The sequence below is a fragment of the Coturnix japonica genome, chromosome 7 (genome assembly GCF_001577835.2).
Source record: "Coturnix japonica isolate 7356 chromosome 7, Coturnix japonica 2.1, whole genome shotgun sequence".
In the NCBI taxonomy this organism is placed as follows: Eukaryota; Metazoa; Chordata; class Aves; order Galliformes; family Phasianidae; genus Coturnix; species Coturnix japonica.
Window position 1 is genome coordinate 16,715,433 of NC_029522.1, and position 27,441 is coordinate 16,742,873.

The 27,441-nt window shown below is 36.5% G+C and overlaps 1 protein-coding gene and 1 long non-coding RNA gene across 2 annotated transcripts in view; one reads left to right on the forward strand and one right to left on the reverse strand.

Moving 5' to 3' along the window:
* Positions 1 to 24,664, reverse strand: part of LOC107316727 (collagen alpha-1(XXVIII) chain-like) — a 41,249-nt gene extending 16,585 nt beyond the window's left edge. Inside the window, exons 1-27 of the mRNA XM_032446066.1 lie at positions 23,777 to 24,664; positions 22,740 to 22,917; positions 21,401 to 21,969; positions 20,588 to 20,608; positions 19,106 to 19,165; positions 18,015 to 18,068; positions 17,666 to 17,710; positions 16,921 to 16,947; positions 16,593 to 16,637; positions 15,957 to 16,001; positions 15,285 to 15,338; positions 14,633 to 14,701; positions 14,216 to 14,284; positions 12,649 to 12,717; positions 10,239 to 10,307; positions 9,752 to 9,820; positions 9,592 to 9,660; positions 8,725 to 8,793; positions 8,359 to 8,430; positions 7,425 to 7,493; positions 7,152 to 7,223; positions 6,186 to 6,254; positions 5,732 to 5,800; positions 4,458 to 4,526; positions 3,332 to 3,400; positions 2,610 to 2,678; positions 1,445 to 1,513 (exon numbers count right to left, since the gene is read on the reverse strand). Coding sequence (XP_032301957.1) covers positions 1,445 to 1,513; positions 2,610 to 2,678; positions 3,332 to 3,400; positions 4,458 to 4,526; positions 5,732 to 5,800; positions 6,186 to 6,254; positions 7,152 to 7,223; positions 7,425 to 7,493; positions 8,359 to 8,430; positions 8,725 to 8,793; positions 9,592 to 9,660; positions 9,752 to 9,820; positions 10,239 to 10,307; positions 12,649 to 12,717; positions 14,216 to 14,284; positions 14,633 to 14,701; positions 15,285 to 15,338; positions 15,957 to 16,001; positions 16,593 to 16,637; positions 16,921 to 16,947; positions 17,666 to 17,710; positions 18,015 to 18,068; positions 19,106 to 19,165; positions 20,588 to 20,608; positions 21,401 to 21,969; positions 22,740 to 22,896 — 2,187 coding nt within the window. The 5' untranslated portion in view covers positions 22,897 to 22,917; positions 23,777 to 24,664. The remainder of the gene's footprint in view (positions 1 to 1,444; positions 1,514 to 2,609; positions 2,679 to 3,331; positions 3,401 to 4,457; positions 4,527 to 5,731; positions 5,801 to 6,185; positions 6,255 to 7,151; positions 7,224 to 7,424; positions 7,494 to 8,358; positions 8,431 to 8,724; positions 8,794 to 9,591; positions 9,661 to 9,751; positions 9,821 to 10,238; positions 10,308 to 12,648; positions 12,718 to 14,215; positions 14,285 to 14,632; positions 14,702 to 15,284; positions 15,339 to 15,956; positions 16,002 to 16,592; positions 16,638 to 16,920; positions 16,948 to 17,665; positions 17,711 to 18,014; positions 18,069 to 19,105; positions 19,166 to 20,587; positions 20,609 to 21,400; positions 21,970 to 22,739; positions 22,918 to 23,776) is intronic.
* LOC116653705 lies at positions 22,001 to 25,191 on the forward strand. The gene is made up of 3 exons (XR_004308089.1): positions 22,001 to 22,197; positions 23,511 to 23,569; positions 24,970 to 25,191. It is a non-coding gene; the product is annotated as an uncharacterized LOC116653705 (long non-coding RNA).
* Positions 25,192 to 27,441: the final 2,250 nt, after the last annotated feature.

Genomic DNA, 27,441 nt, shown 5'->3' on the forward strand with positions numbered 1-27,441 from the left:
TTTTCTCCTGTTGCTCCTCGATCTCCCTTGGAAGTCATGTATGTAAGCAGACAAAGTCTAAATCAATTTTCATTACATTTCTCACATTTATTTCTAGCTGCCTTTGTTAAATTCACCTTCAGCTTCTGGCAAGAGTTAGAAATCTTCATTAGAGACTGTTTAAATTTATTACTATCTGAATTTTGTGAATAACTTGTACTATTGACTATTCTTGTGGAATATACAGCTCAAGCAGTTTGAAAAATGAAACATCCCAAACAACAAGTACATGGAGAGAGGGATGTTTCTTGGAATACTGCATGATTGAAGTGAATGTGTTTGAGGAAACTAAGACGCAGCAGGGAAACTGAGAAGGGACCAGGTAGATTTGGATTGGGTGATGGAAACATTCTGAGAAGCCTTTTGGCCTAGGAAGGCGTTCAGAATAGCAAACAAAGGAAATACTGAAATTTTGTACAACCGTGGATAAATAAAAGGCAACAATGTTAAAGACAAGATCTGTATCTCTAACTGCACTAGCAGATAAACCTCATGATATCAAAATATTCAGTGCAGAGATGCTGCTGTTAAATATTAAAAGGATCATGTGAACAGTTGAAGTTTCATTCAATCTTGATCCCCTTTTCAAAGAATTCACATCTTCAGTCATTGTAGTATGTTGGCTCAGGTCTCAGGCATTCTCTCTAATTTCGATATCATACCTTCTGTCCCAATAGCCCTTCTCCAGGGGGGCCTCGTGGTCCTGGCATTCCTTGAATTCCTGGTTCCCCCTAATGATAATCCAGGTAGCGATGTTAACCCTTTGTAGTCATTCATAATGTATTTATTTTGAATGTTTAAGCAAAGTGTTTCAACTGCATTTTAACAACTATCTTGACACACCTGAGGCATAGTAATGGCTTACCTCAAACACTTCCATAGTATGTTTACTCTAAAAATATATATTTGAAATCTGCTTGATTGTTATCTAATTCCCCTGTTCCCTCTTTCCAACCTACTTTATTCCTTCTCGTTCCTCCTTTCTTCTGTCTCTTGCATCTCTTTTATGTTTTGAGTAAAAGTACAAATTATGGGGAAAATGGAATATTACACCCAGGTCTGGGATTAATGATATTCTTCTACTGTAGGTGGTAATCCATGCAGCTATTTCAAGGTGTTTCCATGGGCATGAGAGACTGGGAAAGAGGGAACGTTATTTTTCATTTTGTCTCATTCTGTGAGTCCATCTTCCTCTGAAAATTCCTCCTCCCTCAGCTCATAAATCTTTGGGCTTTTTATTGTTAACAGCAGCAGATATAGAACATAATTTGTAGATGTTCATATTAACTTTCTCATTGTCCAACTTCTGGCTCTCTTATAATGTAAGAAACAAGAATGTGAGGTTTGTTTCTTAATTCCTTAATGCTGCGATGGTCAGATCGAACATTCAGCAGAGTCATCTTACCTTAATTCCTTGAATGCCTTCACCTGGAGGTCCTAAAGGGCCAGGCAGCCCTGGGCGTCCTGTGGCTCCCTAGAAAGAAACCCTGCAAGTGTTAAATTCACCACTCATAATGAAGATGCACAGTATATTTCTATATGACTGCCTAATTTCCTGTGAGTCCTCTTCCACATTTAATATCATTTTGAAAGTAGGAAGATAAGACTGCTCTGGCTGACGACAACTTTTTTTTTTTTTATCCTTTATGTGGCACTGTAAATAATCTCTTGCAGCTAATGTACAAGCTGGCTTTTAAAAGAACTCTAGAAAAATTACAGTTTAAGTTTCTCATAGGAAAACAGACAGTACAGTATTAATTTTATACCCATACTGCTGTTCTAGCATCCTTGTGTGAAACTCTCAGTTTCTTCCATTTGTAAGGATCATTTGTATAGTGAAATAGAAGTGGGATTTGTGCTTTCCTATTGCTTAGCCATGCACTTAGTCGTGTGTGGGGAACGAAGCCACACTGTGTGATACATTATGATGTTGCAAAATCCTTAATTCTGTCATGGCTTAGTTCTTTTACAGTAACGTTCATATTTAGAAACAGCTCTCTTGTATTAATAGACTTCTGAAGTTGAGCTGTAGAAGCAAAAAAATTCCATTCTCTAAGGAAAATTGTTCATTTCCAGGCATTTTTCATGGTGTACATTCTAATCACATTTACGTTAAAATATTACTGATTTACTTTATTGAGTGGGGGGAAAAAATGATGGGAAGAATTCTAGAATAGCTCAGCAATCTGCCTGTAGCTTTAAAAACAGGATAGGCACTGATTGTTTGCCAGACAAGTAATTGTAGGTCAGGACAAACAGTAGAAGAAATGTTTGCTACCAAATTGGAGCCAACCTGAAGGAGTTAAACATTTTGCTGCAAGATTATCACCCTATAATTTCTCTTCCGCAGTAGGAAAAAGACAGGGAAAAAGACAGTGGCTTAAGGCTGGTTAGCAGAAATGTTTTTGATACTATACAAAATGAAGACACTATTTCTCAGTTATCTATTGGATTACTTGTTTCTAGTGTAGTATGAAGACAAAACATACATATCTGTATGCATGATTACGAATTTTTATACTGTACTTTTATTTTCCAGAAAAGATAAAAGATGTGTTTAAATGGCTTACTTTTGGTCCTGGCAGACCTTCTCCTGGTGGACCTGGGAGACCCATTGGTCCTCTACTACCAGGATCACCCTGAAAATGGATACTTTAAAAAATAAGTAGTGAATACAAAGTTTGATTTACCTCTAGAATTATTAGCATCTGCTGTACTCAAGTAGGACAAAGTGAGAAAAATTATTGAACAGATCATTTTAAATATAAACAGCGCTAAACCATGAATACTACAGGCAGAATAAGGAGGATATTGGGGTTTTACAGTGGCTAGTGGTCTACGCATATTAAGACATGCACAGTCAGTTGTGCAATAGTTAGAGAGGCACACAATTCCCATATCACAAAATAAACTCCAATTTCTGCAAGTCAGCAATAATCTGTCTGTCAGACTGTATTCACACTGGTACAGCTCTAGTGTGCTTTTCTTGTTAGTGCCTTCAGACAGACTGATGAGAGTGAAAAAATATGTTTAGTCTTTTAAGAGACAATTAGGTGTGCTTAACTAGTTTCAGTCAATCTATTAATTAGCTGTATTCAAGTAAGCCTACAGTCACCATCAAGACAAGTTTTGAACTGAAGCTTGAATATCTTCTATGGTATCTACCTTTTATTTACTGACAAGTAAATTAAAGCTGTATGAAAAAGATTATCTACCTATGATCTATGGGTAGGAACTATATGTACATGGAGTATATGCATGCATTTACTTTCTTTGCAGTTAAGATCTGTACCTTAGGTCCTGGTAGTCCAACTCCATCAGGGCCTTGCTCACCAGGAAACCCAGGAAGGCCTGGCAAGCCCTGAAAATTGTATGCAGAGACAGAATATTAATTTCAAGCTGTGTTAACTACATGCATTTATTCACAGTATGGCTTGTATCTTGAATACATTGGCTCTGCAGGGTCACTGTGGTTAAACTCCACTTGAATAAGCCAAAAGTTGTCAGTGGTGGTTGTATGTGTGTTCTACCTCAAGCAAGAGACCAGTATGTGTCAGGAGTCTAATCCAGAGCACCTAATGCAAAAGCAGTTATAGGATTGGATTGCACTAAAATGTCAAGACATGCTTCAGCTTCAAATTTCCACTTCAACGTTCACTAATTTTTACTCCTCCTGTTTGTATGCATTTATACAGTTGTCTTCAGCACAAATAAATGCTAGTACATAACCAAACTCTAGCCAGCATGACAAAGCCAGGGCTGGTGGAACAGGCTATGTGGGGCCAGTGCTGCATACACATGTTCTCTTGAGGGAGAAGAGCAGAGAGTTTTTTCTCTTTGTATCCTTTCTGCAGGCATTTTTCCTAACTACCAGTACAGACTTTTGTAAACAGCTGTAAAGTAAGTCAGCCAGTTCCTTGTGCCACCATCAGCATCCCAATGAATAGAACTGAGGACAGATTGCTTGTTTGACTCTGGATAGTAGCTGCTTTTTCAGTGGTTCTGGAAGATTGATAGGTCACCCAGAGTTCATACTTGTGTCTGTGGACACAGCTGTTCAGTTGGGCTATATTCTTCTGTTTGGGCTTAAAATTCTGGGTGGCTGGGCAGAAGATAGTAACCTACACTAAGATTTTGAAGGAACTGATTGAAACCTCAGTAATACTATAAAAAAAGTTCTCCTATTGGAATATTTTGCATTGTATAATCATAAGGATTAAGGGACTTGTAAGGTCTTGGACTAATACAGAAGACTATTTCTTTTTCCCTCCATGCTAAATTGCATTACCACAGTTGAAGAGCCTAAAATACAAATAAATCTTTCCTGGCACATCAACAATAGAGGCAAATCACTTTGTTTTACCTATTTGTTCCCAATTCACATTAAAAAGAAACAAAAGAAACATCTGTAAACTTACAGGTGGACCAGGGTAACCATCTCCTTTTGGTCCATAGGGCCCAGGGAGTCCTGGAAGGCCTCGATCACCCTGATGAAAGCAGGAAAAACAGATGAGATGACTGCCAAAGCAGCTGCTAGCAGGAAATGCTCCACGAGCATGAAATTTCTTTGTCAGAGATAATGTAAGTTGATTTTTATCTACCTATGTGTGTGTGTTTGTTACTGTAAATTATTACTGTAGGTTGTCTGTACTACATGATACCAGATTAAAACTAGAATATTTAATAGCTCTAAGGAAATATGATACCTTTCATTTTTAAGTCAGGAATCTTTTTTTAGATCTGTCTGCTGTTACTATGATTTATATTTAAGAAGGAACAGATTCAGTTGCATTATCTTCTTACAATTACCATTATTCTAATTTTGAATGCATAAATCCATCCTGATGGACAGCTGAAAGCTGCTCTGAGTTGAACCTGAATGGATGATATGGGTGGATGACCATGTTTGTCTCTGCAACAGCCCAAAATATGGCTATGCATAATAATGCCAAGAAAATGCCCATACAGAAACTTTATTAAAAAAGCCGTAGAAGGTTTTACCCTGTACAGGTTGGCACAGATATCTGACAGTGAAGCAAAAGCACTAATACTGATAGCAAACAATGAAGAACTTATTAATGGAAAAATGCTGAGTGCAGCCAAAATTAAAGAGCTTTTAGGGCTTACGATCAGTCAGAGAGCAGGGGACAGGGACAATACTCAACAATATTGTCAAATTTGCTTAGTTTAAAGCATGATAAACATTAGATTATAACACTGAGAAAGTACTATATAAGCACTAGAGAGAAGTCCTTAGAGATTAGCTACTCTTTCATGTTTCACTACTCAAGGAATCTCTTCTCACATGACTGGATTGGCTCATGTTCTGAGATATGTTTGGAACCTACATATTATACCTTGCCATAATTAGAAATGGAGCAGTTTATCTAAAACCTGCTCAGAAAAAGCAGCTGTGAGCACATAAATCATGTGCCCTCACTGTATTCATTCACTGTAAATTAAAAACTTTTTTTTCCCTGCCATCTGAAAGCTTATGATTCATGGAGTCTGAAAGATCAACTCTCCATGGTCATCTGACTCTGCAAATCCTTATACCATAGCAATGTAGTACAATATATTCAGCAAGTATTGCATAACACTTGACCACTTCTGCTGATAGGCTGTTGCTTCACTGAGATATTGCATTATTCTGCAGATCTATCAGAAATTAGTTTATCAATTTAGGAGCTACCTTTGCCCCAGGCATCCCAAGACCTGGTTCTCCAATTGGTCCAGCAAGACCAGGTGGGCCAATGTCACCCTGCAATGAAGAAAACATGTACCATATTTGCACATTCTATTAACCACCAGTGATTGCTTTTTTCCCTTACATTTTGTTATAAAAACACTATATATAAAAATATACGAATGCATGTATTTAAGATAAATGCTAAAAGCAGAAGTATTTTGGTGCTAAGGCTCTCAAAGACAAGATTATACATAGCCTACACTTCAAGTTGGCAAACAGTTAATAACAAGCCATGGTGGTAACTACAACAGATACAATGCATAACTACTGATAGGAAATAAGTTTTATTTAAACTCTTAAGGCTGAAATTATTTACATGAATAGTAGTATGGCCTACTCTACACAGTTTTCACACTTTAAAAAGTACTAGGATTTAGAAATACTAGGAAGATATTACCTTTGGTCCAGGCACAGCTCTTCCAGGAGGGCCTGGCATTCCAAGACGACCTGGTACACCAGGTTCTCCCTGCAGTGAAGGAATGAGAGTGAAAACAATGTTTTTTTATTCCCTGAAAGTAGTACAGGGATCTCTGAGAAAACATCTGTGCATATTTAATTCAAGCTCTGTCAGAAGTTTTAATGTTTTATTTATATTCTGTGTGAAATCTAAACATTGAAGAACTGATAATCAGTATAGTTCTAATTTCTCAATGGAAATGACATTCCTCTCAGTCCCTGAATAAATATGTATTACTAGAAATAATTTTCTTAGTACATTCTAGACTTGGCACAGCACATCCAGCACTGAAAGCCTCCTGTCCAGCTGTGTATTAATACAAGAAAAAAAATGTATTTTTTCTTGTTACAACAGATTTTTTCCAAATAGTCCCTTCAGTATAATTTATTACCTCTTGTTTTGTTTTTTTTTTTTCTTTTAATGTGGAAATATTCACTGTTGTATGAATTAATAGCAAAAGACTCAATAAGAAACTGGAAGATAAACTTGGCATAGCCTTTCTCTCACTTTCAGTGAGAATTCGAACTGCAAATTGGTAAAAGAATATCAGCCATGAGTCTGACCAGTGTAAGGGAAAATGAAGTTGTGATCCATATGTGTATGCCAGACACTGTACTGTCTTCCCAAGTATTTCAGCATAGAATGGCACTATTAGTATCCTCTAACTTTTTTTCAATTCATTTCTTCCCTTCCAAAGGAAGCAACATGCTGAATGTAAAGTTTTATAAATACACTTCTGGATGTTTATAATGACTGCGGTTTGTCTTAGGAAAACCATAACTGAACATGGGATTTTTTTGGAAGTTATTTGTTAAGAGGTAAGTTCATTTCATGCAGATTATTTCTGAAATCTAGGATAGAGTTCTGGAGGGCTGCTTTACACACACAGTGTGATAATGAACATACTTTAGCTCCTGCAGGCCCAGGCACTCCTGTTGGTCCTGTTAATCCACGTATTCCTCTCTGGCCTTGATCTCCCTACAGAAACAGATATGTCATACATACTGAAATACTGTATTATCTGAAATTGTAAATATCAATGCAACACGGTGAAGTGCTATACTGCAGCTGTTGAACATAGGTTCTTCCCATAGCTTTCACTGGCAAGCCACTTAAGCCTATTCCTGGAGCTTTAGAATGTCTCCTTTTAGAGTGTTTCCTTTAATAAAATATTCTTACCTTTTCACCCTGTATTCCAACACCTGGAACACCTTCAGGACCTCTAAGACCAGGTAATCCTGGTTCACCCTGGAATGAAAAAAAAAAATTCAAAGCACTATCTCAGAAAACTACATAGATAACAGTGCAAGGTCAACTCTATAATTACCTGAATAAGCTTGTTAAAATCACAGGCTTTTTAAAGTCATAGGAACAATTCCCACTGATTCAGTGGGCTCAATTTTCTTCCCATATTCAGAAGTAACTACAGTAAAAATCTGTGTGGAAATGAGGTAGCATATTTCCTAATTATTGATTGTACAGTCAAAAAGTACAGTTGGAAAGAGTACTGTAGTGAGATAGCAAAGGAACAAGAAGAGAAGGAATGCTCACCCAGTTCCAAAGATGAAATTCTCCACCAAGGAGGGATCTCCAGAAAGATCCTACCCAGTGGAAGTCAGCCCTTAAATAGGGTCTAGGAAGGGTGGAACCAGGTTCCACCCCTTCTGGTAAAACACTGAATTGCCTTTACCTGTGCTCCCAAGGCTGACTTGGTGTTTGCCTCAAGCGATCAATCAGTGGTTCAGGTCAACAGTTCCCATACAATGACAGAACACTCTGAGTACATAATATAAAAATACACGAAGTTTTCTGTTCATCATTGGAAAGCTACTAAATGTTGCCTGTAGCCATTTTAGTGCTCTTATAAGCAGGGAATTTAGTGAATTGAAAAAAGCCAGCTGTAAGTAAGATAACACAACCACCAACATCCCCAAAATTAGAAAAGTTTCCCTAGAAAACATGTTTGAGTTTGTTGTTTTTTTTTTTGTCCAAAATGTGCTACTTTTTCCCATGTCCGTGAAGATCTTCTCTTCTAGGTTTGGATATCAGCATAGAGCGAACAGTAAGAATGCATGAAGGGAAGGAGGTGGGCTGCAGAGAGAAATGAACCAACCTTTTGTCCAGGGGCTCCATCTTCTCCTGGAAGGCCAGGCAGACCTGCCAATCCTGGAAGGCCTGGCTCACCCTGACATCAATAAAAGTAAGTCTTTCTATTAAATGCAGACTCCAAATCAAGTAAATCTATTTATGTATTTTTAAGGCTACTAAACTGTATATGTATTTATATGAACCATTTATGCATATGAACTCAAGTCTTGTTTTTCTCTGTATAATAACAACTCATTTATTACAAAAAAAGGAAATGTCTAATTGTTCAACAGTTTATTTCTAGAATTATTTTTACACATCCACAGAAAGGACACTCAAGAAGCACAAATTCTCAAACCCAAATGAATAAATTCATCTATTAATAATATACCTTAGAACCAGGCTCTCCAATACCTCTTTCTCCTGGTACTCCAGTCTCTCCTGGCAAGCCTTGTTCACCCTTAAGTAGAAATTAAGAGCTTTGTCATGAAAAAATACAAAAGCAAATTCCTGGTTGATTATATTTAAAGAAAATAATAGTGTGATATTACCTTTAGTGTAATTTGTTAAGAACACAATCACAAAGATTAAAAATTTCAAGATCCCTGGGCACCTTCTGAGCTGTCACCAAAGTGTTGCAGGTGTAAATAATGATTAAATCTGTAATTATACATCAACAATGTTTCCAACTAACAATTCAGCAATAATAAGTGGTAATCTCCATTTTATCTTAGACCATTCTTGACTACTAGAAACAGTAAATTCACAAAATCAGGTGAGAAAACAGGCAGCAGAATTAAAGGCAGCTAATCTGTAAGCTATGCATGTTTTTTGTTTTTCTGGAAAATAAACACTGCATTAAGAATAAAAAGATAGTCTTGAAATGTTGGTATTCTTTTATGTTAAGTGCAGTAACTTTTTGGAATTGATTTACTGCACCTGCCTACATGATGAAATTTCAAGTCCAGATCAGACCTCACTTGCTGGGAAAAATACCAGAAAAAGTACAGTTTAATAGCTGATATTTGGTACCTCAAAAGCTTTTGTGGCGAGCTGAGACAAAACAGAGAGCTAAGCCATAGGTTCATCAGGTCTTCTCAGTGGAGTCACAACTGCTTTACAGTTTAATAACATTATTTTCTTTATTAATTTCCTGCAACTAATTCAGATGTTGAGCCCTTGAACAAGCATATAGAGACAGACCATTTCTTATTCAGAGAACATGAGAAAGACTTTTTACATCATAAAATTCTCTAACCTTTGGTCCAGGTAGTCCCTGTCCTGGTAGCCCTCTAGAGCCTGGAGGTCCTTTGGGGCCTTCCACTCCCTGAAAATATCATCTAATTAATTACTAAAAATAAAGCATATTCTGTTATTAGACATTTAGCTGTGGAGTGAGGGAAAAGTGAAGACCATACCTTCTCTCCTTGAATTCCAATTCCAGGTAATCCTATTGGTCCTGGTAAACCAGGTGGACCAAATTCACCCTGGCAAAGTGCAGCTGGTTAGTTGCATCAAGATATAATCTGTGACAGCTCCTATGCTAGTCATGTTGACTTAACATCTCCTTAAGCTAGCAAAGCTGAGGATGTGACCTTATCTTAAATATATGCACCTATTCCCTCCTGGTTCTGCTGCTGCTAACAACTGATAGTCTTTTTTTCTCCTCCATTCTAAAACATAACATTCTCACAGAATCAGTTTTTGTTAATATTTTTATTTTAATATGAAACATTTAAACATGCTGGGAGAATTTCCTGAGCACAAATTTGTTAACAAAATACCTTGTTGTCTATGGTCATCTTTGACTGACTTGCCTCACTGCACTGTTTGTAGTGAATATCAAGGCTGTATTGTGCAGATTCATTGGCACTTTGCTAATCCCTTGATGTATGTATTACTCACCTTTTCACCTTTTATGCTGATGCCTGGAAGTCCACGAGGTCCTTTTGGTCCATCAAAACCACGGTCTCCCTACATGAAAAAATAACATGGTAGCTATAGAAATGCACAGCTGTTCTCTTTGAAGTAACTAGAGACACAGTTTGCTCTGTCATCTCAAAAATTGAAATGAGGACCAGAAGTTCCTGGATCTGTTTTCCAGGACACCAAAGAGATTGTCTTTTCAAATGAGCTTGCTCTGCTGTTTGAAACTGACAAAGAGCTGAACAAGCTTTTTTTTAAAAAAAACAAAACACATTTTTTCTTTTTAAACCTTTTTGCTCACTTTGATTGTTCTGGGTCCTGTCCTGCATCCCTTCAAATCAGTGTCAAAACCACAGCTGACTTAAGTGTCAGCAGGACTGAGTTCTGAGGCTAAACCAACTCCTACTGACTTGTCTCATGGATTATTCTCATTAAAGCGCGAGAGTGAAGATCTAGCTGCTACTAAGAATTTTTCCAGAATAAAGACAAGACCAACTCATATCATCATAGAAATGCATTTATAAATATTGTTTTAAAACATTCATTTACAGTACAGTGGTCTTAAGGAAAATGTAGATTATTAATAAGGAAAAAGTGATTTCTTTAATTTCTGTTAATAAAACATGTACAGACAGATTGCTAGCTTGTGCAGATTGCCTCAATCACTCAAGGCAATGAAGCTATTCCCCAGATGGGCTCTCCCTTCCAACCAGTTTCAACCTTTTTTTTACCTTCGACTGAAAAACATCACATGAACTTTTGCTTAAAAGAACATTCTTAAACTTGCTGGTTTGGAACACTTGCTTATATTTTTCATTTCACTGAACTGTGTTGCAAGTTGCTAGCAAAAACACTCTGCTGAAAGAAAGCAAATGTACAATTTGTTTTAGATTAAGAAAGCACCTGCCTAAAATACATTTAAAACTGTAGATCTGACATACTTGGCATACACTGACAGAATTAGAAATACGTGTATAGACTCTGTTGATACATGCTTGTCTTCAGGTCAGATTTGGCAGTAAAAATAAACTTTTTTTTTTTAACCCCAAATCAAGTATTCCAGTAAAACTGGCAGAATTCCCCTTTGGCTAATTTATTCTGTTTGTCCCAAGTGCTCAAAAGTTTCAGTAAGATCACACATTATTTCATAATTGTTTCCACTGCACATTGTTGCTGTACACTACTTGTTAGTTGCACTATTTCTGCCCACATGAATTGATACTGCAGTGACAATACAGTGATTTCTGAATGTACTTACTTCAATTTCTTTCTGTTTTCATTGATAAGACCCATTAAGTGAAAATAAGCCATCAACAGTGAGGCTAGGTAACTTATGTAATCCATAATAAAATAAATATTTCACATTTTAAGAGATAATGATGCTAGCAGCAGTTAGATTTTAACCCAGCTGAATACAGTACTGTGCAAAGCAAAAATGCTAAGATTCTTAGTAAGGGAACAATAGATGCCTCCATCTATTAAACAGATTTGTTATTGTTTTCCCAACCAAAAATGCTGTGGTGGGTGAATAAAAATGAGTGGACCTACAGCACAGATGTATGGGAGAAAGGAACTCTTTGCTTTGTAGGGTTGAGGCTGTATCACATAACACTTAAAACTACGTTAAAACATAAGACTGATAAAAAAAAAATATAACTAACCATCATACAGTGAGGTGTTAAGAAGCCCACTAGGAGGCTTTTGTACAACATATTGAAGTTTACTACTTTAGATTTCCTTTTTTACTACAATAAACACTTAACCAGTGCATTTCCCAGGAAAGCAGTTAAGAAATAAGCTCAATTTGAAGCAGCATTACTCAAGTCAAAGCCACCTAGAAGGCCTTGGAAAGTATCTGTTTTGGAACAGCTGTGTCACTTGTAACAAAAAGACAAAATGGCAGCCAAGACTGAGAGTTTCACCCACAAACTGAATTCAGCCATTTGCTAAAATACATAAGCCAGTGGCCGAGATACTTAAGCTTAGTAGCCTGATATTAGTGAGAGCAAGAGTCCCTGTATATAAGGACTAAAAAAAAGCAACAACAAAAAGGCATAATTTTCATCTAGGGAATCATTTTTATAATAGTTCATCTTAAGACACAGACTAGAGGCTCTTTTACAATTACAGCTTCTTTCCTGGCTTCAGTCCTGCAAATAAAGTGCCAGGGGAATTAAATACCTGTTTTAGAGGTCCAAGACGCTATCTTTGCCTAGATGTTCTGTTCTGACCAACTGAACTCACTGATATTTTACTTGATTAACTGAAGCTATGTTTTATTATTATTTAAAAGCTAATTTATCAGGTTCTCTTGTCTGCTGTGAACTCGTTTTGGCACGTGCTCATGTAATGATGTTGTTCTGCTCTTAGAACACTTCAACTGCAGTACCTTTGCTCCTGGAAGCCCTTCTCCTGGTAAACCTCGTTCTCCTTGAATACCTTGTGGTCCTTGAGGCCCCTGTTAACAGAAGTATAAAATGGTCCAAAATATGCATTCATCAGTCAAATCAACAGCAGCACATTCTGTGTCATTGTAGGTTATAAGCATGTCTTTAAATGTCTGTATGTAGTTATAACCTGTTGAAATAATATAGTGATATTCACAGTGAATCATTGATGAGCATTTTGGCCTGCAGCAATAACAAGGCTGACAGTATTACTTCTCTGGTTACTTATTAGTCACACAGTATGTAGCAGCAATTATTTTTCCTTATATTTCTGAAGTTTTTACTCCCTCCACTTTAGTTTAGTTTCCAAATTGTTACTAATTCTTATTAATGCACCAGTATAATCATGAGAGAAGAAGAACTACATTAAAGTCCACGCAGAATGAAACTGAAGAAAGCCTATCACAATATAGAAGTGTAATGGCAATCAGTGACAAGAACAATACCATGTTTTTTCTCTTTCTAAAAGCAGATCTCATAGTAACACAAGGGGCAAGTAAGACAACCAAACTTCTTAAATGAAAGCTCAAAACCTGCATATATTTAGCCTGTTTCACAGTGCTTTCCTGCATCTGTTTTGTTTTTATCTGTTTTACTCCTTGAGATTGCATATACATCACAGAATGGCAGTAGGTTGGGCTTGGTTTACTCTGTGTAGTATAAATAGGCTTGAAAATTGTTCTGTGTGCAGCATTAGAACTATGTCTTGTTTTCAGGTAAAGCTAATTGCATGGCATTCAACCATAAAAAGAACACTGTGACAAACATATTCACAAGTAAATTTTCTTAAAAACACAAACTTTCAACAACCAGTTTCTCTTATCACGTTAATATAGATGCCATGGCTAACAAAGGTGCACATCACAGCCTGCTCCTCCCCTAGAAGAGGGTTTTTTTTCTCAGTACTGTTATTGAAAAGACTCAGTGTAAGGGTGGCTAATTGTAAAGGTATTGACCAAGATGGTGGTAAATAGTCAAAGGTTATTAGCAAAAGAAAACTCACCAATGTCGATGCCTTAATCAGAAAGCTGAGGCAGTCTCCACTGGGGAGTGATCTCCAAGAGATGCTGCCTCAGTGGTGGTCAGTCCTTAAATGAGGTCTCAGAGGAGATGGAGTCTAAGTCCACCCCTTCGGGAAGCACAGCTAGATTACTCTCACCTGTGCTCCCACAGCTGACCCAACACTTGCCTCAGCTGATTAATCAGTGGTTCTAGCTGTGATTTCCCATACACTCAGAAAGATATACAACATGGAATATTTGTATGGCTTTGCTTAAGGTGTTATTTTTTCATAGTTCAGAATCTTAGATAATTAGAAAAGTCAAGGAATTGAAAACATCTTCAGTTTACTGAGGAAACTGAAAGTCAGAAAGAACACTACATATGATGGAGAGAGCTAGTTAAAGAAAGGAATGTCAACATATAAATATGTATCTCTTATTTATGAAAGCACTGATAAGTCTCCCTTTCTTTACCACTTCCCCCTCTCCAAAAAAGAAACAGACATACCAGAATTCCTGGCTCACCAACTCCAGGTGGGCCAACAGGGCCTGGTCTTCCTGTCAAACCAGCATCACCCTTCAAACAAAAATATATTTTAAAAATACCTTATTTAGAAATTTGTATGTGTAGCACAAAAATACTCATTGGATATTCTGTATTTGCAATATTTGATGTAGTTGAATACAGGAGTGGCAGAGAAGGTCTGAGCATCTTCAGACTTGCACAGCCCAACAAGCACTGAACTGGAGCATCCCACAGCATTAGAGGACAATCTCATTCTACATTTACAGTATTAATTGGAAAAAGAAATATATTCTGGGGCTTGAAGTTTCTCATATACCATGAAGTATATTATCTCAGCTGTCTCAGCTTTTGTTCTCAGCCTATAAAGCACATAATGTGGAAGAAGAAAGATGTTTGTACCTTTGGGCCTGGCAGTCCTATTCCAGTCTCTCCAGGTAAGCCAGGTAGCCCAGGGAGACCTCTTTCACCCTTTCAAAAGGATGGAAAAATAATCCATTTGTCATAAAAGAACAGATTTTGAAATTTGTTTTTTGTATATCTGTAATTTCAATCCATTGGTATCATCATACACTTCTTATCTTCTCTCTCTCATTAATCAATACTCCCTTTACTAAGAGCATAGCTATTTTTTGTACAAAGTGATACCAATCAGAAATAACCAAATACTTTGTTTTACATGTGATAATACAGTTTTCAATCACATTAAGCTAGCATACAATTAACTGCTGGCCAGCAGAAACTCTAGACATGATGCAAAAGAATATCCTTGATAATCTTTCTAGCTATGTAATCTGTAGTTATTAATCTAATGATGCCTCTTTGTATTTTTGTTGGTTATGTAATGATGGGAGAACAGAGGCTGAGTTGAACTTGAACACAATATTATGAGCAAAAAAAAAAAAAAAGGCCTTTTTTAGTAACCTCTTAGAATGTACAAAGTATATGATCTGCTAGCAAAGTTATTTTCAACTGCAGTCTCTATAAAAAATGGTATGGGTTGTATTGGTGCTTTTCAGTGTTGATGAAGAGAAGAAATAAATATGATTCTTGCCTTTGATCCTCGTAGGCCTTCAGGCCCTTGATCTCCAGTTTGTCCTTGTGGGCCCTATTAATACATGAACAGTTTTAATGAGGTTTTTCAAGATTTCAGAATGATGTAGTTTTGATAGAGATCTCTAGTTTGCAATAGCTTATATGAAAATACAATTTACAAGCATTTCAGAACAGAAGCTGTGCTTTCTGGTACAAGTATAGGTTCAGTTACTCTGGGTGTTGGGGAGATAATTTGGTTGTCCTTTTATTTCGAAATTATAAAAGGCAGTCTATTGCTTAATCTACTGAAGCTTCTATTACGGGCTAAATTTTTTGACCTTCAGTCACAATACTGGGAAGAAAAGAAAAGAAAGCGCTTCTACCTACTTCTGCCAGGTAGTGAAACTGTTATTCACTGTGATTGGGATATGAGTAACTTCCGTTTTTATGGGGCTGTATTTGCTGCAATCTTTGGGATCAACTTTACTGTAAGAATAATTTAATTGTCTAGAGTGCTCCTTCAAATTCTTGTTTATTTTGCTGCTTAATATGAGTTTGGATGACTTGAGCTCAAGTGTCTCAATTCTATGAATGCTGTCATGGTATTATTTCAGAACTTGGGGTTCTAAATAACAAGGTCTTGTTGTTTTAATAGCTTTGTATATATTTTAAAATATTTATTTATTTTTACCTGCAGCCCTCTTGTACCTCTGGGGCCAATTGGACCTTCAGGACCCTGAAAAAGAAGTGGGGGGGGGGGGGGGGAAGGGTAAGTGTATATTTAAATTCAGTTGAAATCACTTATATCATCTGATTTAGGTATCTTATTACTAAAATTGACAAAAAAAAACAACCAAAAAAACGCCAGGAGAGGCTCAGTAGTCAGTGAGTTTTACTGAGTATTTTTTAAAATGGACTGCAGTAATGAGAATTCAGAGTAAGAATTATACACCAAATATTTAAGAGTGGTGTTAGAGTTACAAATTTTTGTTTCGTTTTCACCTCTCATTCCCTCTGAATACTACTTAATCCCTGATTATTAAGATTTCTTCTGCCTCTGTAAAAGTTAATTAGAATTTTAACATTGTTATAAGCATGCTCAGGTTTGAGCCTTATGAATTATTCCAATGAATTATAGGAAGAAATGAGAAAGTTACAGAAAGTGGTATTCTTGCTCAATTTGGTTTTAAAAATTGTGCATTTTAAAATTTCTTCAGCTTTACAATCACCTTCTGCCTTACACCCATCATCATGGTTGTTCAGGGAATTGTAGTTTTTCTACATTTTAACTGTTTCCTGAAAGCCTAACAATTTTCTGGCTACTTACTCTGTCTCCTTTTATCCCTGGGATTCCGCATTCACCTCTTTCACCCTTAAAAGGAACACAGAGAAATGTTTATGATGGATACTGAGGATATTATCCTTATTCATTGAGTGCTTTAAGTGAAAATGATGTAAATATTGTTATTTTCATGATGTATTATGGCAATTGTGATGTAAGGGAAGGGAAACATACTCAGTGAGAGCTTGTGCAACACCAGGTAAGGAGATGTCATTGTTCATCACTAGTGATTAATGGAAATATAGCAATATGCATAATAAATAGTAACATCAAATTCTAATGCAAACACAGAATTTTTTACTGAAAGTAGTACCTTCTCTCCTTTGTACCCAGATTTTCCCTGGGAAAAGAAAGTAAAGCAGTTTTTAAGGATATATGACCAAATGAAACTATTAGCTATTCACAGTCTCTAGAAAAACAGCATTTCAGATTCTAATGGATGATTACTGAAGCTCTGATAAACATTACAACATGATTGTAAATACTACATTTATTGGTCAAGATAGATGCTTTTCTACGTGTGATCAAATCTTATGATCATTTATATCATTTAACTCTGTAATTTTAACTATGTAAAAGCAGATCAACTGGAATCCATATTTCTGTCATAGTGAGAAGCATTCTAAAACGGAAGCAAGAAAAAAGTCACAAAATAATAAATATATACTCATTAAATAAGAACAAACAAAGCAGAGTGATTCATATGTGAATAAATTCAGAGTCAGGGACATGGGAACCTGTTTGTCAAATGAAAAGTTCAAATGATCTGTAAAGGTATAGGCAAAGCATCAATTTCTGTAATGTACTTAGATTATTATATCCAAGTTTTCCTTGATTTCTAGGATAGCCTATGTATTATTAGACAGGACTTTTCTTGTTCACCCTTGTGAGAAGGAATAATTCACTTTCTTTTAGCAATCATAGTGTTTTCAGTACTTCTAGTGTTAAAGAATCACTATCTTTCCTGCTCTAAAGTTTTCTATGTTATTTTTTGTCTTGAAGTAAATTAATACTGCTAACTAGAGAAAAAGGAGATTAAATATATATATATATTTTACCTCTACTCCATCTTGTCCTGGAATTCCATTAAGGCCTGCTTCCCCCTATGAATAATCCAATGTCAGGCTCAGTGAAAGAAGGAAAAGATAACATTTTCTGGGCAAGCTGAGTAGATATCTCAGTGGTACGGGAAGTATACCAAATACATCTTTTTGCATTGTAGTGGTTTTATGTTAGATTTAATTGTTTTAAAGGATCTTAGTCATTACTATAGCAAAAAGGAGTATGCTGAGTTAAAAAAAAAGTCATAGATGGAAAATATGTGAGCTCTACTAAGATGACTAATTTCTGTATTAATAGAAATGAAGTGTAACAAATATTTTTCCTAAATCTGAAAAATCAGATCACCTTTGCTCCTTTCAGGCCTGGAGTTCCATCATCCCCAGTGCGACCCTTTTTGCCCTGAAAAGCAATAGAATTCTTATGTTTTTAACATAATTTCGACAATATATAGACAACGTTTTTTTTATATTTAGGTTATTTCCTTCCTATATGTTTTTAAAACTATCTATCATGAATTCCTGGAAACCTGACTGGCTCAATAGACAACCAGTTTTCTCCTTTATTTTTGTTTTAAGTGAAATTTGATTCTCCTCTGAACAGATGATAACATGCTTTTCTAGCTACTTAGGTGGGTATGTAGTTTTTGTCTGACCTCTGCACTGCTTTTTGTAAAAGGAATTTGGGTTCTCCAAAACAAAATAACCATATAAGACTGTTTATGCATTACTGACTACATTTTCAATGAAAGTGTGCTGTACAGTGCAGGATAAAACAAGTGTGTATTTCTTTTTATGCAGGTCAAAAGAGTGAGAATGGATGGATCTCTACAGTTCTGCTTCAGGCTCTCTCACTGTCTCTTCATTTTTGGGTAAGGAATGTGAATTGCTATGGTGCCTTAGTTTAATATTAGGGATACCTTATCAGACTGTTCAACTAAAAAAGACTTTTTGAAACATAAACCCTCTTGAAAGTAATAAGGGTAAAGTAGACAATATAATTCTCAATTGGCTGCTCCTCGTATTTCAGCTTCTTGGTTTTTTTTTTGCTTTCAGACCACTATTTCAGTTATTAATGATTCTGAGTTGGGTCTATTTACCTCCACCTGACCCAGTTTTCTGACTGTAATCGGTGAATTATTGTTTCACACAGTAATGTTCCCCCTTCCTGCCTTTTAAATTTTTCTAACTAATGAGAGAGCCTCATCAGATCTCGCTGTAATTTTTTCAGAGGGAGCATTTTGTGTAAGTGAAATCTCTCTGCACATTTCCTGCTGTGGTGACATTGCCATGCAGTGGGTCTATGGATGACTGCACTGAAGCTTTAGCTTTTGTTTTCTTGGGATTAATTTCCTAAAAAAATACAAATGATAAAAATCTTGATTTATGCTGTGTATCAGCTATTCAACCATAGGAAAAGGAGAAACGACAGCTACTTACAGCAGGGCCAGGAAGACCCCTCTCCCCCTTCTCACATTTACATATGGCAGCCTGGGGACACTTTGAATGAAAATGGTGAATTCAGATCATTACATTTTAGAAAAGAGAAAACACATTAACTTTCATTTTAAATTCCTGAGTGGCTACAGTGGATACACAAAAGGTGATCAGACAGTTGTTATTTCTGTAAACCATTTAAATATCTTTTGGTTGACAGTTCAGAAATCAAGTGTGGCCTCTATGCTCCATCCCCCAAATCTGTATTGTTCCTACTCCTTAGATTGCATCTTGATAGTGGCTTTACCTTCAGGTTCCTCACAAGGTTAGTTTATTTGCATGCTGAGTGTCTGTGATTAGTGATCTGTCTTGTTTATTACTATGTAAATACAGCCTAGACAACTGAGTAAGGAAATATGTATCATTTTTCTCCTTTACTGCACTCCTACTATGAATATAGGATAGATCATAGTCTGTCTAGCTTGATCTGTACACAAAAGATGGTATTGGTATATGCTTTTATTTAGTTAATGGTGTTCAATATGGTAGTTTATAATCTTCATTTTCTTTCATCTATAGAGTCATGTGCTCCAATCAGACATCACTGTGGTACACAGTTATGAGATTTCTGGATCTTTTTGAGACTTGAAAATTATTACTTCATACAGAGTTTGTACAACTTCTGGGCTTGATTTGGGAGGAATAGTGTTTTTACTTTTGGTTGTATTATTTATTACACCTCCACTCACGGCATCTACAAATGAAATATTTAATCATTGTTCTTGCCTGTATATCCTAGTTATTAGTAATGTATCCTCCAACAATAACATTTAATGTAATGCAATTCAGGATTTATTTTGACAGAAAAATCAACACACCAGTGGGAATGAGTGAAAATTTAAAATGCTTTAAGTTTTGGAAAGACTCACAGATACATTTCCTTGAACTGCTCATCAGAATGCACTTCCCTTGAGATAACCATTCTTTAAGTGGTACTAAAAATTTTTAGCAGAGAAGTTGACCTCTTTCACCACAAAATGGCACCCACCCCTATGAATGCCTGTAGTCAGAGTGACACAGTGTGGAGAAATGGAAAAGTGCAATGGTGGAGCTTTGTTTTCTTCCTTTTCATTACCTCTTTGACACAGAAAGCTAGTTAAGGGCTAGAACTGCAACACATTCTTAACTTGATGTCATATTTTCTTATCCACTGAGTCTGATGGATGACTTTCTGAAATACATCAGCAAATTCTCACTATCCTCATGCACTGTTATTTTTCAACTACAATAATAGAAGGAAAAGCAAATTAAATTAGATAGCAAAGTAAAGCTTTGTGAACATACAAATTCACATGTTCTACTTGAGGGCAATCCTACTGGAGTTCATATATTACCATGTTGTTATGCTATCAGTTTTGTTGAATTTTATGTTCCCAAAACAACAGTGAAAGTCCACAGGAATGCTGAATGGGCAAAATTACTTACTTTTTCTTCAGACAGATCTTTCTGCAAAAACAAATATTGGAAACATTATAAACTTACTGTCATAATCCACTGGAGAATACCAATAGATGTGAAAAATAATTATTTCAGCAGCTATGTAAAAAGTTAAGCAATTAACATATTAAGCAGAATTAAGCTTTAATGAGAAACAACTTAGCAATCTCTCAATTCTAAAAAAGTTTCAATAATTTCATTTCCTACTACAGATTGTTAAATGCATTAATTGCTGACTCCTTGCCAGCTCAACTTGCTTCAATTATAATGGTAAACTGATCTAAACCAATCGAGTTAGGTAGATGGGACAGCATACTTAGGGGCTATACTGCTGTATTTTGAAGTGGCGCATAGTAGCAGCCCCCTAGTATGAATGAATGATACATATTTTGCAGTTGAGAAAAATTAGATTTCTTTCTAATGTGTTCCTAACAGTATATATAAGAATGAGAACAATAAGAACACCTTAGAAAAGATTTAACTTGGAGTATATTGCTCTTTGGTTATCAAATTAGTTATCAAATTAGCTCAGATAAAAAATATCTTTGTAACAGGTCTTCTTGAGTCTAATTCAGTTCCAGCTTCAAGGTTTTGAGTGGCAAGATCTGAATAACATGGAGAAAAAAGAAACCAGTGCTTTGGCACAGTGGCTTTATTAATAAGTGTACATGAACCCATAAGTGAGAGTCTTTAAACTGTAAAAAGTTCAGATTTTTAATAGCATTAAGCATTCAGAATTATTGGGATTAAGATTTTTTTACATACATTTCTCTAACAGTTTGTAAACATTTGTGTACATACCACTTCCGTGAGAACCTTCTCCACAGTTCCTTTCTCCTGGAGGTTGGAAACAAATCTGGATGCTGGGAAACTGGCCAGGAGCCGGAGCTTGGCAGCATTGCTAGGCTCTTCAGCCACTCTGGTCATTCCCATTGTGAACAATGTAATTCCTTGGTATTTAGCATCAGCTGTAGCTGCAAAAATATCTGGGTTTCTTGGATGGTCAACTCCATCAGTGAAGAGTACAGCTAGTTTCAAACTACCTGGAGTCCCTTCAGTCATGAAGAGTTGTGTAAGGTTAGTAATAGCATAAGTTGTATAGGTACCATGACCTATGTAAGTGATAGGAGCAATGTGGGATTTGAATGCTTCAGGACCTTTCCAGTCACGAAAAGTTTGCTCTGTGTAAACAGTGCTGCTGTACTGGAGTAAGGCCATCCTCCAGGTAAGGGTCCGTCCAGAACTAAGCTGCAGACCTTTCATTTGGTCTACTACTTCCAAAACAAATTTTTTTTGCTGTTCATGATTATAATGCTTAGCACTTTCCGAGCTGTCCAGTAAAAAAGCAATCTCCAGAATGCAGTCTTCATCTAGAATAAATAAATAGGTAGGTGAGTGGAGGGTTTTAATAATCTCATTCTATCCTTAACCTTGTATATATTTTTTAGGTTTGAAGTTGAGAGTTAAATTATGGAAGTTTTGGAAAACACCTGGGATCACAAGTGTGAAACTGGAAACTGTTGTGAAGGCAGGACATATAGAGGTTGAAGAATTTACTCCTGAGCAGACACACCAAGAAATAAGAATCTGAAAGTGAGGTAATGTTATGCAATGAGAAATGTTGCTATGATATTTAGACACATGTTCTGTCTTCATGCTGGTTACCAGAATGGGGGCTGGAAAGATGAGTCATCTACAGGAAAATGAGTGTTACAGAATGAGATGTTGGATAGTGATTTAATAGAGCTACATTATGTCACTTAACTTACTCTCATGTCAACTGACATATGAAATTCTAATAGCAGGATCTGCACTAGTGTACATTGGAGAATAATAATTTTATGAACTACTGAATGTATTTCTTCTATATAAATAAAGTTATACAGGTTACTATTTTTGAAGTGACACTAACAGGCTACCAAACATATTAAAAACAGACAAAATAAAAAGGCATGTTATTTCCTTTTATAAAATATGTAAGGATGGAGAGAGAAAGGAGTAAAGAGATCAAAGTGCAAAAATACAGCACATTAAAAGGTAGAACGAGGTGAACTATAAATATTATCTTAGAGGGAAGTTAGCCATACAGATCTGAGTAAAGGAATCTAGAAGAAAAAAGTATTAAAATAACAGTAGTCACCTTGATCACTTAGGTTGGGATATTTTTCTACAGTATTTGTCAGAATGTGTTTAGTTGTAGGTCTTCTCAGTCCATATATCTGTTCTTCACTGAGATTTTCTGCTGAAAATTCATGTTGTTCAAGTATCCACAAAAGCCACCAGAATCGGAAGAACATAACTTACTTGGTTTCTTTTTCCTAAACAACACAAATAAGACAGTGTAGTACAGCAGTGCAAGGACAATAAAATGTTCAGTTTTGCTTTGAGTTGCTTAACAGGCTGCATTTTAAATGTAGTCCCAAAAATGAACTTATTTTATTTTCTTTAAGAGCTTCTCCAAAAAAGGTAATGAATAATAAATGTTTTAGAGAGATTTTCAGGTGTAGTGCATACATTGCACTTCACATACTGGAGACAGACATTTTAGAAGCATACTCCATTTCTCTCTTGTTTCCTGGTATTGTTTGTACAACCAGCACTTCTCAGAAACCTTAATGCTTCCTGTGCTCATATGGGTGCTGAGTGAATTCCAAGTGAAATTCACAGATGTTTTTTAAAACCAGCTTTGCCCAGAGCTGGCACACAAAGACAGAGTCAGACAAAGTTTTCCTCCATTCTCTTCATTCAAGAACCCTCTATGCTGAAGGTCACCTTGCTGGGACAATGCTCCTGTCTTCAGCTGTCCTAGAGAGTACATCTCTCCCAGTCATCTCTGGGCCTGCTGTACAAGCCTTGGGATATGGGCACAGCGTGTTGTGCTACCTATACCTAGACTTCTTTTGTTCTGCAGGGGACCTGTTTGTCCTGGATTCACAGACACACCTGGAACTCACAGACTGTTCTGGACTGGTAAGTCAGTTCTGCCCTGCTTCTATCTCCCTGCCAGCTCTTTCCAGCTAGGCAGAACACATAGCAAAAGGTCAGCACAGTGGCAAGAATAAATCTGCCAGGGCACGAAGTCCCTAACACAGCCAGGTCTGCAACTTTTCTTCCCCTTCTAGTTTGTGGCAGGATTTGTGATATCCCTACACGCTGAGAAGACAGAAGGACCCTTACCTTGATGCTCAGAGCATGAGGCTCTGCAGATATGCAGGATGTTGCCCTGGATGCTGTGACAACAGTGCTGTCCTGTGTTGGATGCTCTGTGAGGAAAGGAGGGAGGAGCAGGGTTGCAAGCTCCTGTGTGAATTGGTGTCGTGTGTCAGGAGGGGCCAGCAGAGGAGCAATAATATCCATTCCCCTTTCTAAGCACCCTCCCACTCTTTTTCTCCTCCCCAGGCTATGTGTGTGTATCTCAGGTTTACAGCTCACACACCCCACCGTCCTTGCAGCCTTTTAAATGCACAAGAAGTTCTTGTACATACTCACAAACTTTATGGGTGAGGACTGCTCTCACTTCAACATACTTTCCTACCTACCAGCTTATGTCAGTTGCTGATGAGATTATCCATCATGAGGAAATCAAAAAAGACAGTCCAGTTAGAAAGCAGTGCAGTTTCTTCAGATGACACCTGTACTTTCAAAAACGGTAGTAGAGATCAAGGATTCTGACAAGACAGTGTGATGCCTTCAAAATCTAAGTTAGGTGACTATGCCTACTGAAGGCTCTCTCTTCTGCCAGGGGTAGATAGCAGTTTGTCACCTAGTTAATCAAATATAAAAAGCAGAAAGCTTTTACAACATGAACTAATTAATCACACAGGTTGCTCTTTTACATATAATACATCTTCTTCCTTGTGAACCCATAATATTCTACTTGTACGCATATGAAGACTACTTGATTCTAACCTAACTCTCCTTAAGAGTCTGCCAGTTCAGCCCATTTTCTGTGTGATAGTCACAAGCAAGGAGTCTGAGGGGCTTTCCCCTCTTTATACTGATATTTTTGGATTTTGGTTAAAGCAAGAAATGAAGAGACAATTTTTTTTTGCCCCTTAGGGAATACAAGTAATATGGCGTTTAGCTGAAATAGATATAAATCTCACATAGTTCCTAAATCTAATTCCAGCAAGAAAAAGCATGTTAACTATGGTTGTGATTGTGTGTCTCCCATAAGCATAACATTGTCATTCTTTCATTTTTACTGCTAATTCTTACCTCAAAACATAACTGGAAAATAATTTCTAAATTATATGACTATTCTACATGAATGTTTTGTAGCAAGTTCTTAGCTTCAGGATATTTGGATATTTCTTTTTATTAATGAGCAATGTTTAACCTGAGGATTTTTTTATTTTTTTTTTACCCAGGTGCAACTTCAAAAGCTTCGTGGGGCCTCTGTGTTTTATAGCTGGTTGTGTGGGATGTTTGGTATTAGTCTGTCAGAATTCCAGGTATGTGACATATCATACAGCACATTTCTAGACTTGCAGTCTTCTGAAATTGAAGTATTCTTATTATGACATTTTATCAGAACGTAAATGATGCAAATGTGAAGTATGTATGCATTGATGCAATTGAGATAACTCTTAAAAATGAACAGTAAACTTCTTTGCCTCATTTACTACAAACTTTACCAAGTTTAATGTTTACCGGTTTAACTTTTTTGTGGCATTGCATCATAAATATTTTAAAAATAGAATAAATGTATTAAAAGCTATGACTACAAACCATAAAAGAGATATCTAAGTAATATTATGCCCTCTTTTTTTTTGTTTCCATTACCACTGTATAGCAGCTTCAGAGCTCCATGAATTTGCAGGGCTGTTTTGTAGGAATACTGAATGAAGAGCAGAGGCTCAAGGATGCCAGTTCCTGTGGTGGTAGTGTGACTTGCACCATCAGCACTCCTCACTGTCACTACCTAATGGACAGAAGTAACAGCAAGCTTAACTCTTCCAGACTTCTTAACTGGCTCTGTCCCTCTTCCTTGCCTGTGAGTACAGCTCTTACACTCTGGCCTGCCACAACTATGACCGCCTAATCAAATGGTCAACAAAATTCAGTAATTTCTATGTAAGAATGCATTGTTTCTGTTAAACTGGACTAACTACTGTTTTGAGCATCATTAACGTTAGAATAACTAGAATTTGACAGTGCCCTGACTCAGCCTTCTTCATCTGTCCAACAAGCCTGCAGCAGGACTGGAAAAAGAAGTAATTATGAGACAACATTCTTAGCAAAATACTATCCAGGTATTTCCACACACTAAGGGAATAGACAGGGAGCTCCCAGACACCAGGGAGCACGGTTTTTGAGAGCAGTATGAAGCAGTTGGAACATACTTCCCTTTTACCTTTGCGCTTATGGAAGCATGTTGTCTCAATGATGCTTCTGAAATATGTTTCCATTTTTTCTTTTACCACCTCTGTGTGAATAACATACATTTCTCGTCTGCTGTGAACTGTTAAAAATCTGCACATTTCACACAGTCTTCTAGTGTTTCATGGCCTCAAGACAGTCTTGCCCATTTAACCTGCCTGGACTGTGCTGTTGTAGTATTCCAGGAATATTTATTTCATTTCACTATACCTGTAAGTACATGACCATCATGCTATTTAACTAGTAAATAATGAAAGCATGCCATTTACAATATTCTGAATTCTGATACTAAACATCAGCATTACAAAAATGTGGTTCTCAGTCCCTTAACTTGTATCACAAGTGTGAATTTTAAGAAAAAACAGTTGAAACATTCAAATATTCAAAGTTAATAAAAAAAAAAAAAAAAAAACGAAAAAAAAACCCACCACCAACAAAACAACCCTAAAACCAACTTCACTGAAGACTGAATCTGAAGAAAGATAAAATGGAAACCAGAATTTGGCCTTCTAACTGCAAAATGTGTTTTACCAGCTTTGACAGCCCTAGATGCAGCCTGAGGACATTAAGTCTTGATAAATCAGCTTGTAGTTGTGGCTGCAATTTTTAGACATTCGTCATTTGGACGTACATTTGTGACAAAAGCTGATTGTTCTATATGAAAAATCATGTCATAATGGCATAGCCTTATAAAAACCTGTTATGAAATCCTGGATGTGAAGGTAGTGGCAGAACTATTGATTCCAGTAGAGCCAGGATTTATCTTTGTTTTGTGGTACAAATCTTGAGCATGACATGAGCAAGACAGCTGTATTGTGTTTGCATCTGGACTCATAGCCACAGAAAATGCTGTGAGAAAGGTTTTTGATGTCTAAGAATAAATCTTTGTGCAGCTTCCAACAAGTTCTGATGACTCTTTGTGACAAGTGTGGTAAGCACAGCTGTCTCTTTTACAGTTGGTATTTACCTGTCTCTCCATTTTCTCCTTTATTTAATATTCTTCTGGAATTCTTCAGATGGAGCCAGAAAACTTACTAGTCTCTAATGAGACCTAGAAGAGAGGGTGCTCTCTTCAGTATTTTCACATTTTATCTCTATGCAGTACAGCCAAAATGTCATTCTGGGCATAGTCTACTTGTAAAATCAATATGATAGCGTTTTGAATATTTTTCTTTCATTCTTAGTGTCCCTCTCTAGGAGGTATTTTCTGCCTTACTGCCCAAATAAGTAAACTTAAGTATTCTTGAGCAATGCTCACTTTCAAGATCTGGGGCATTCAGGCTTACAAAGGAATGAAAGCATATGTATAAAACAGTATTTTCATATTTTCAACATACTGAATGTTGACTGAACACTTACTAATGCTGATTGTTTGACTAAATCAAGAATACTCTTAAAATTGAAACAAAAGGAGATCCTAAATTTTGACTTGCTGTTTTGGTACCAATGTCAAAGCTCCT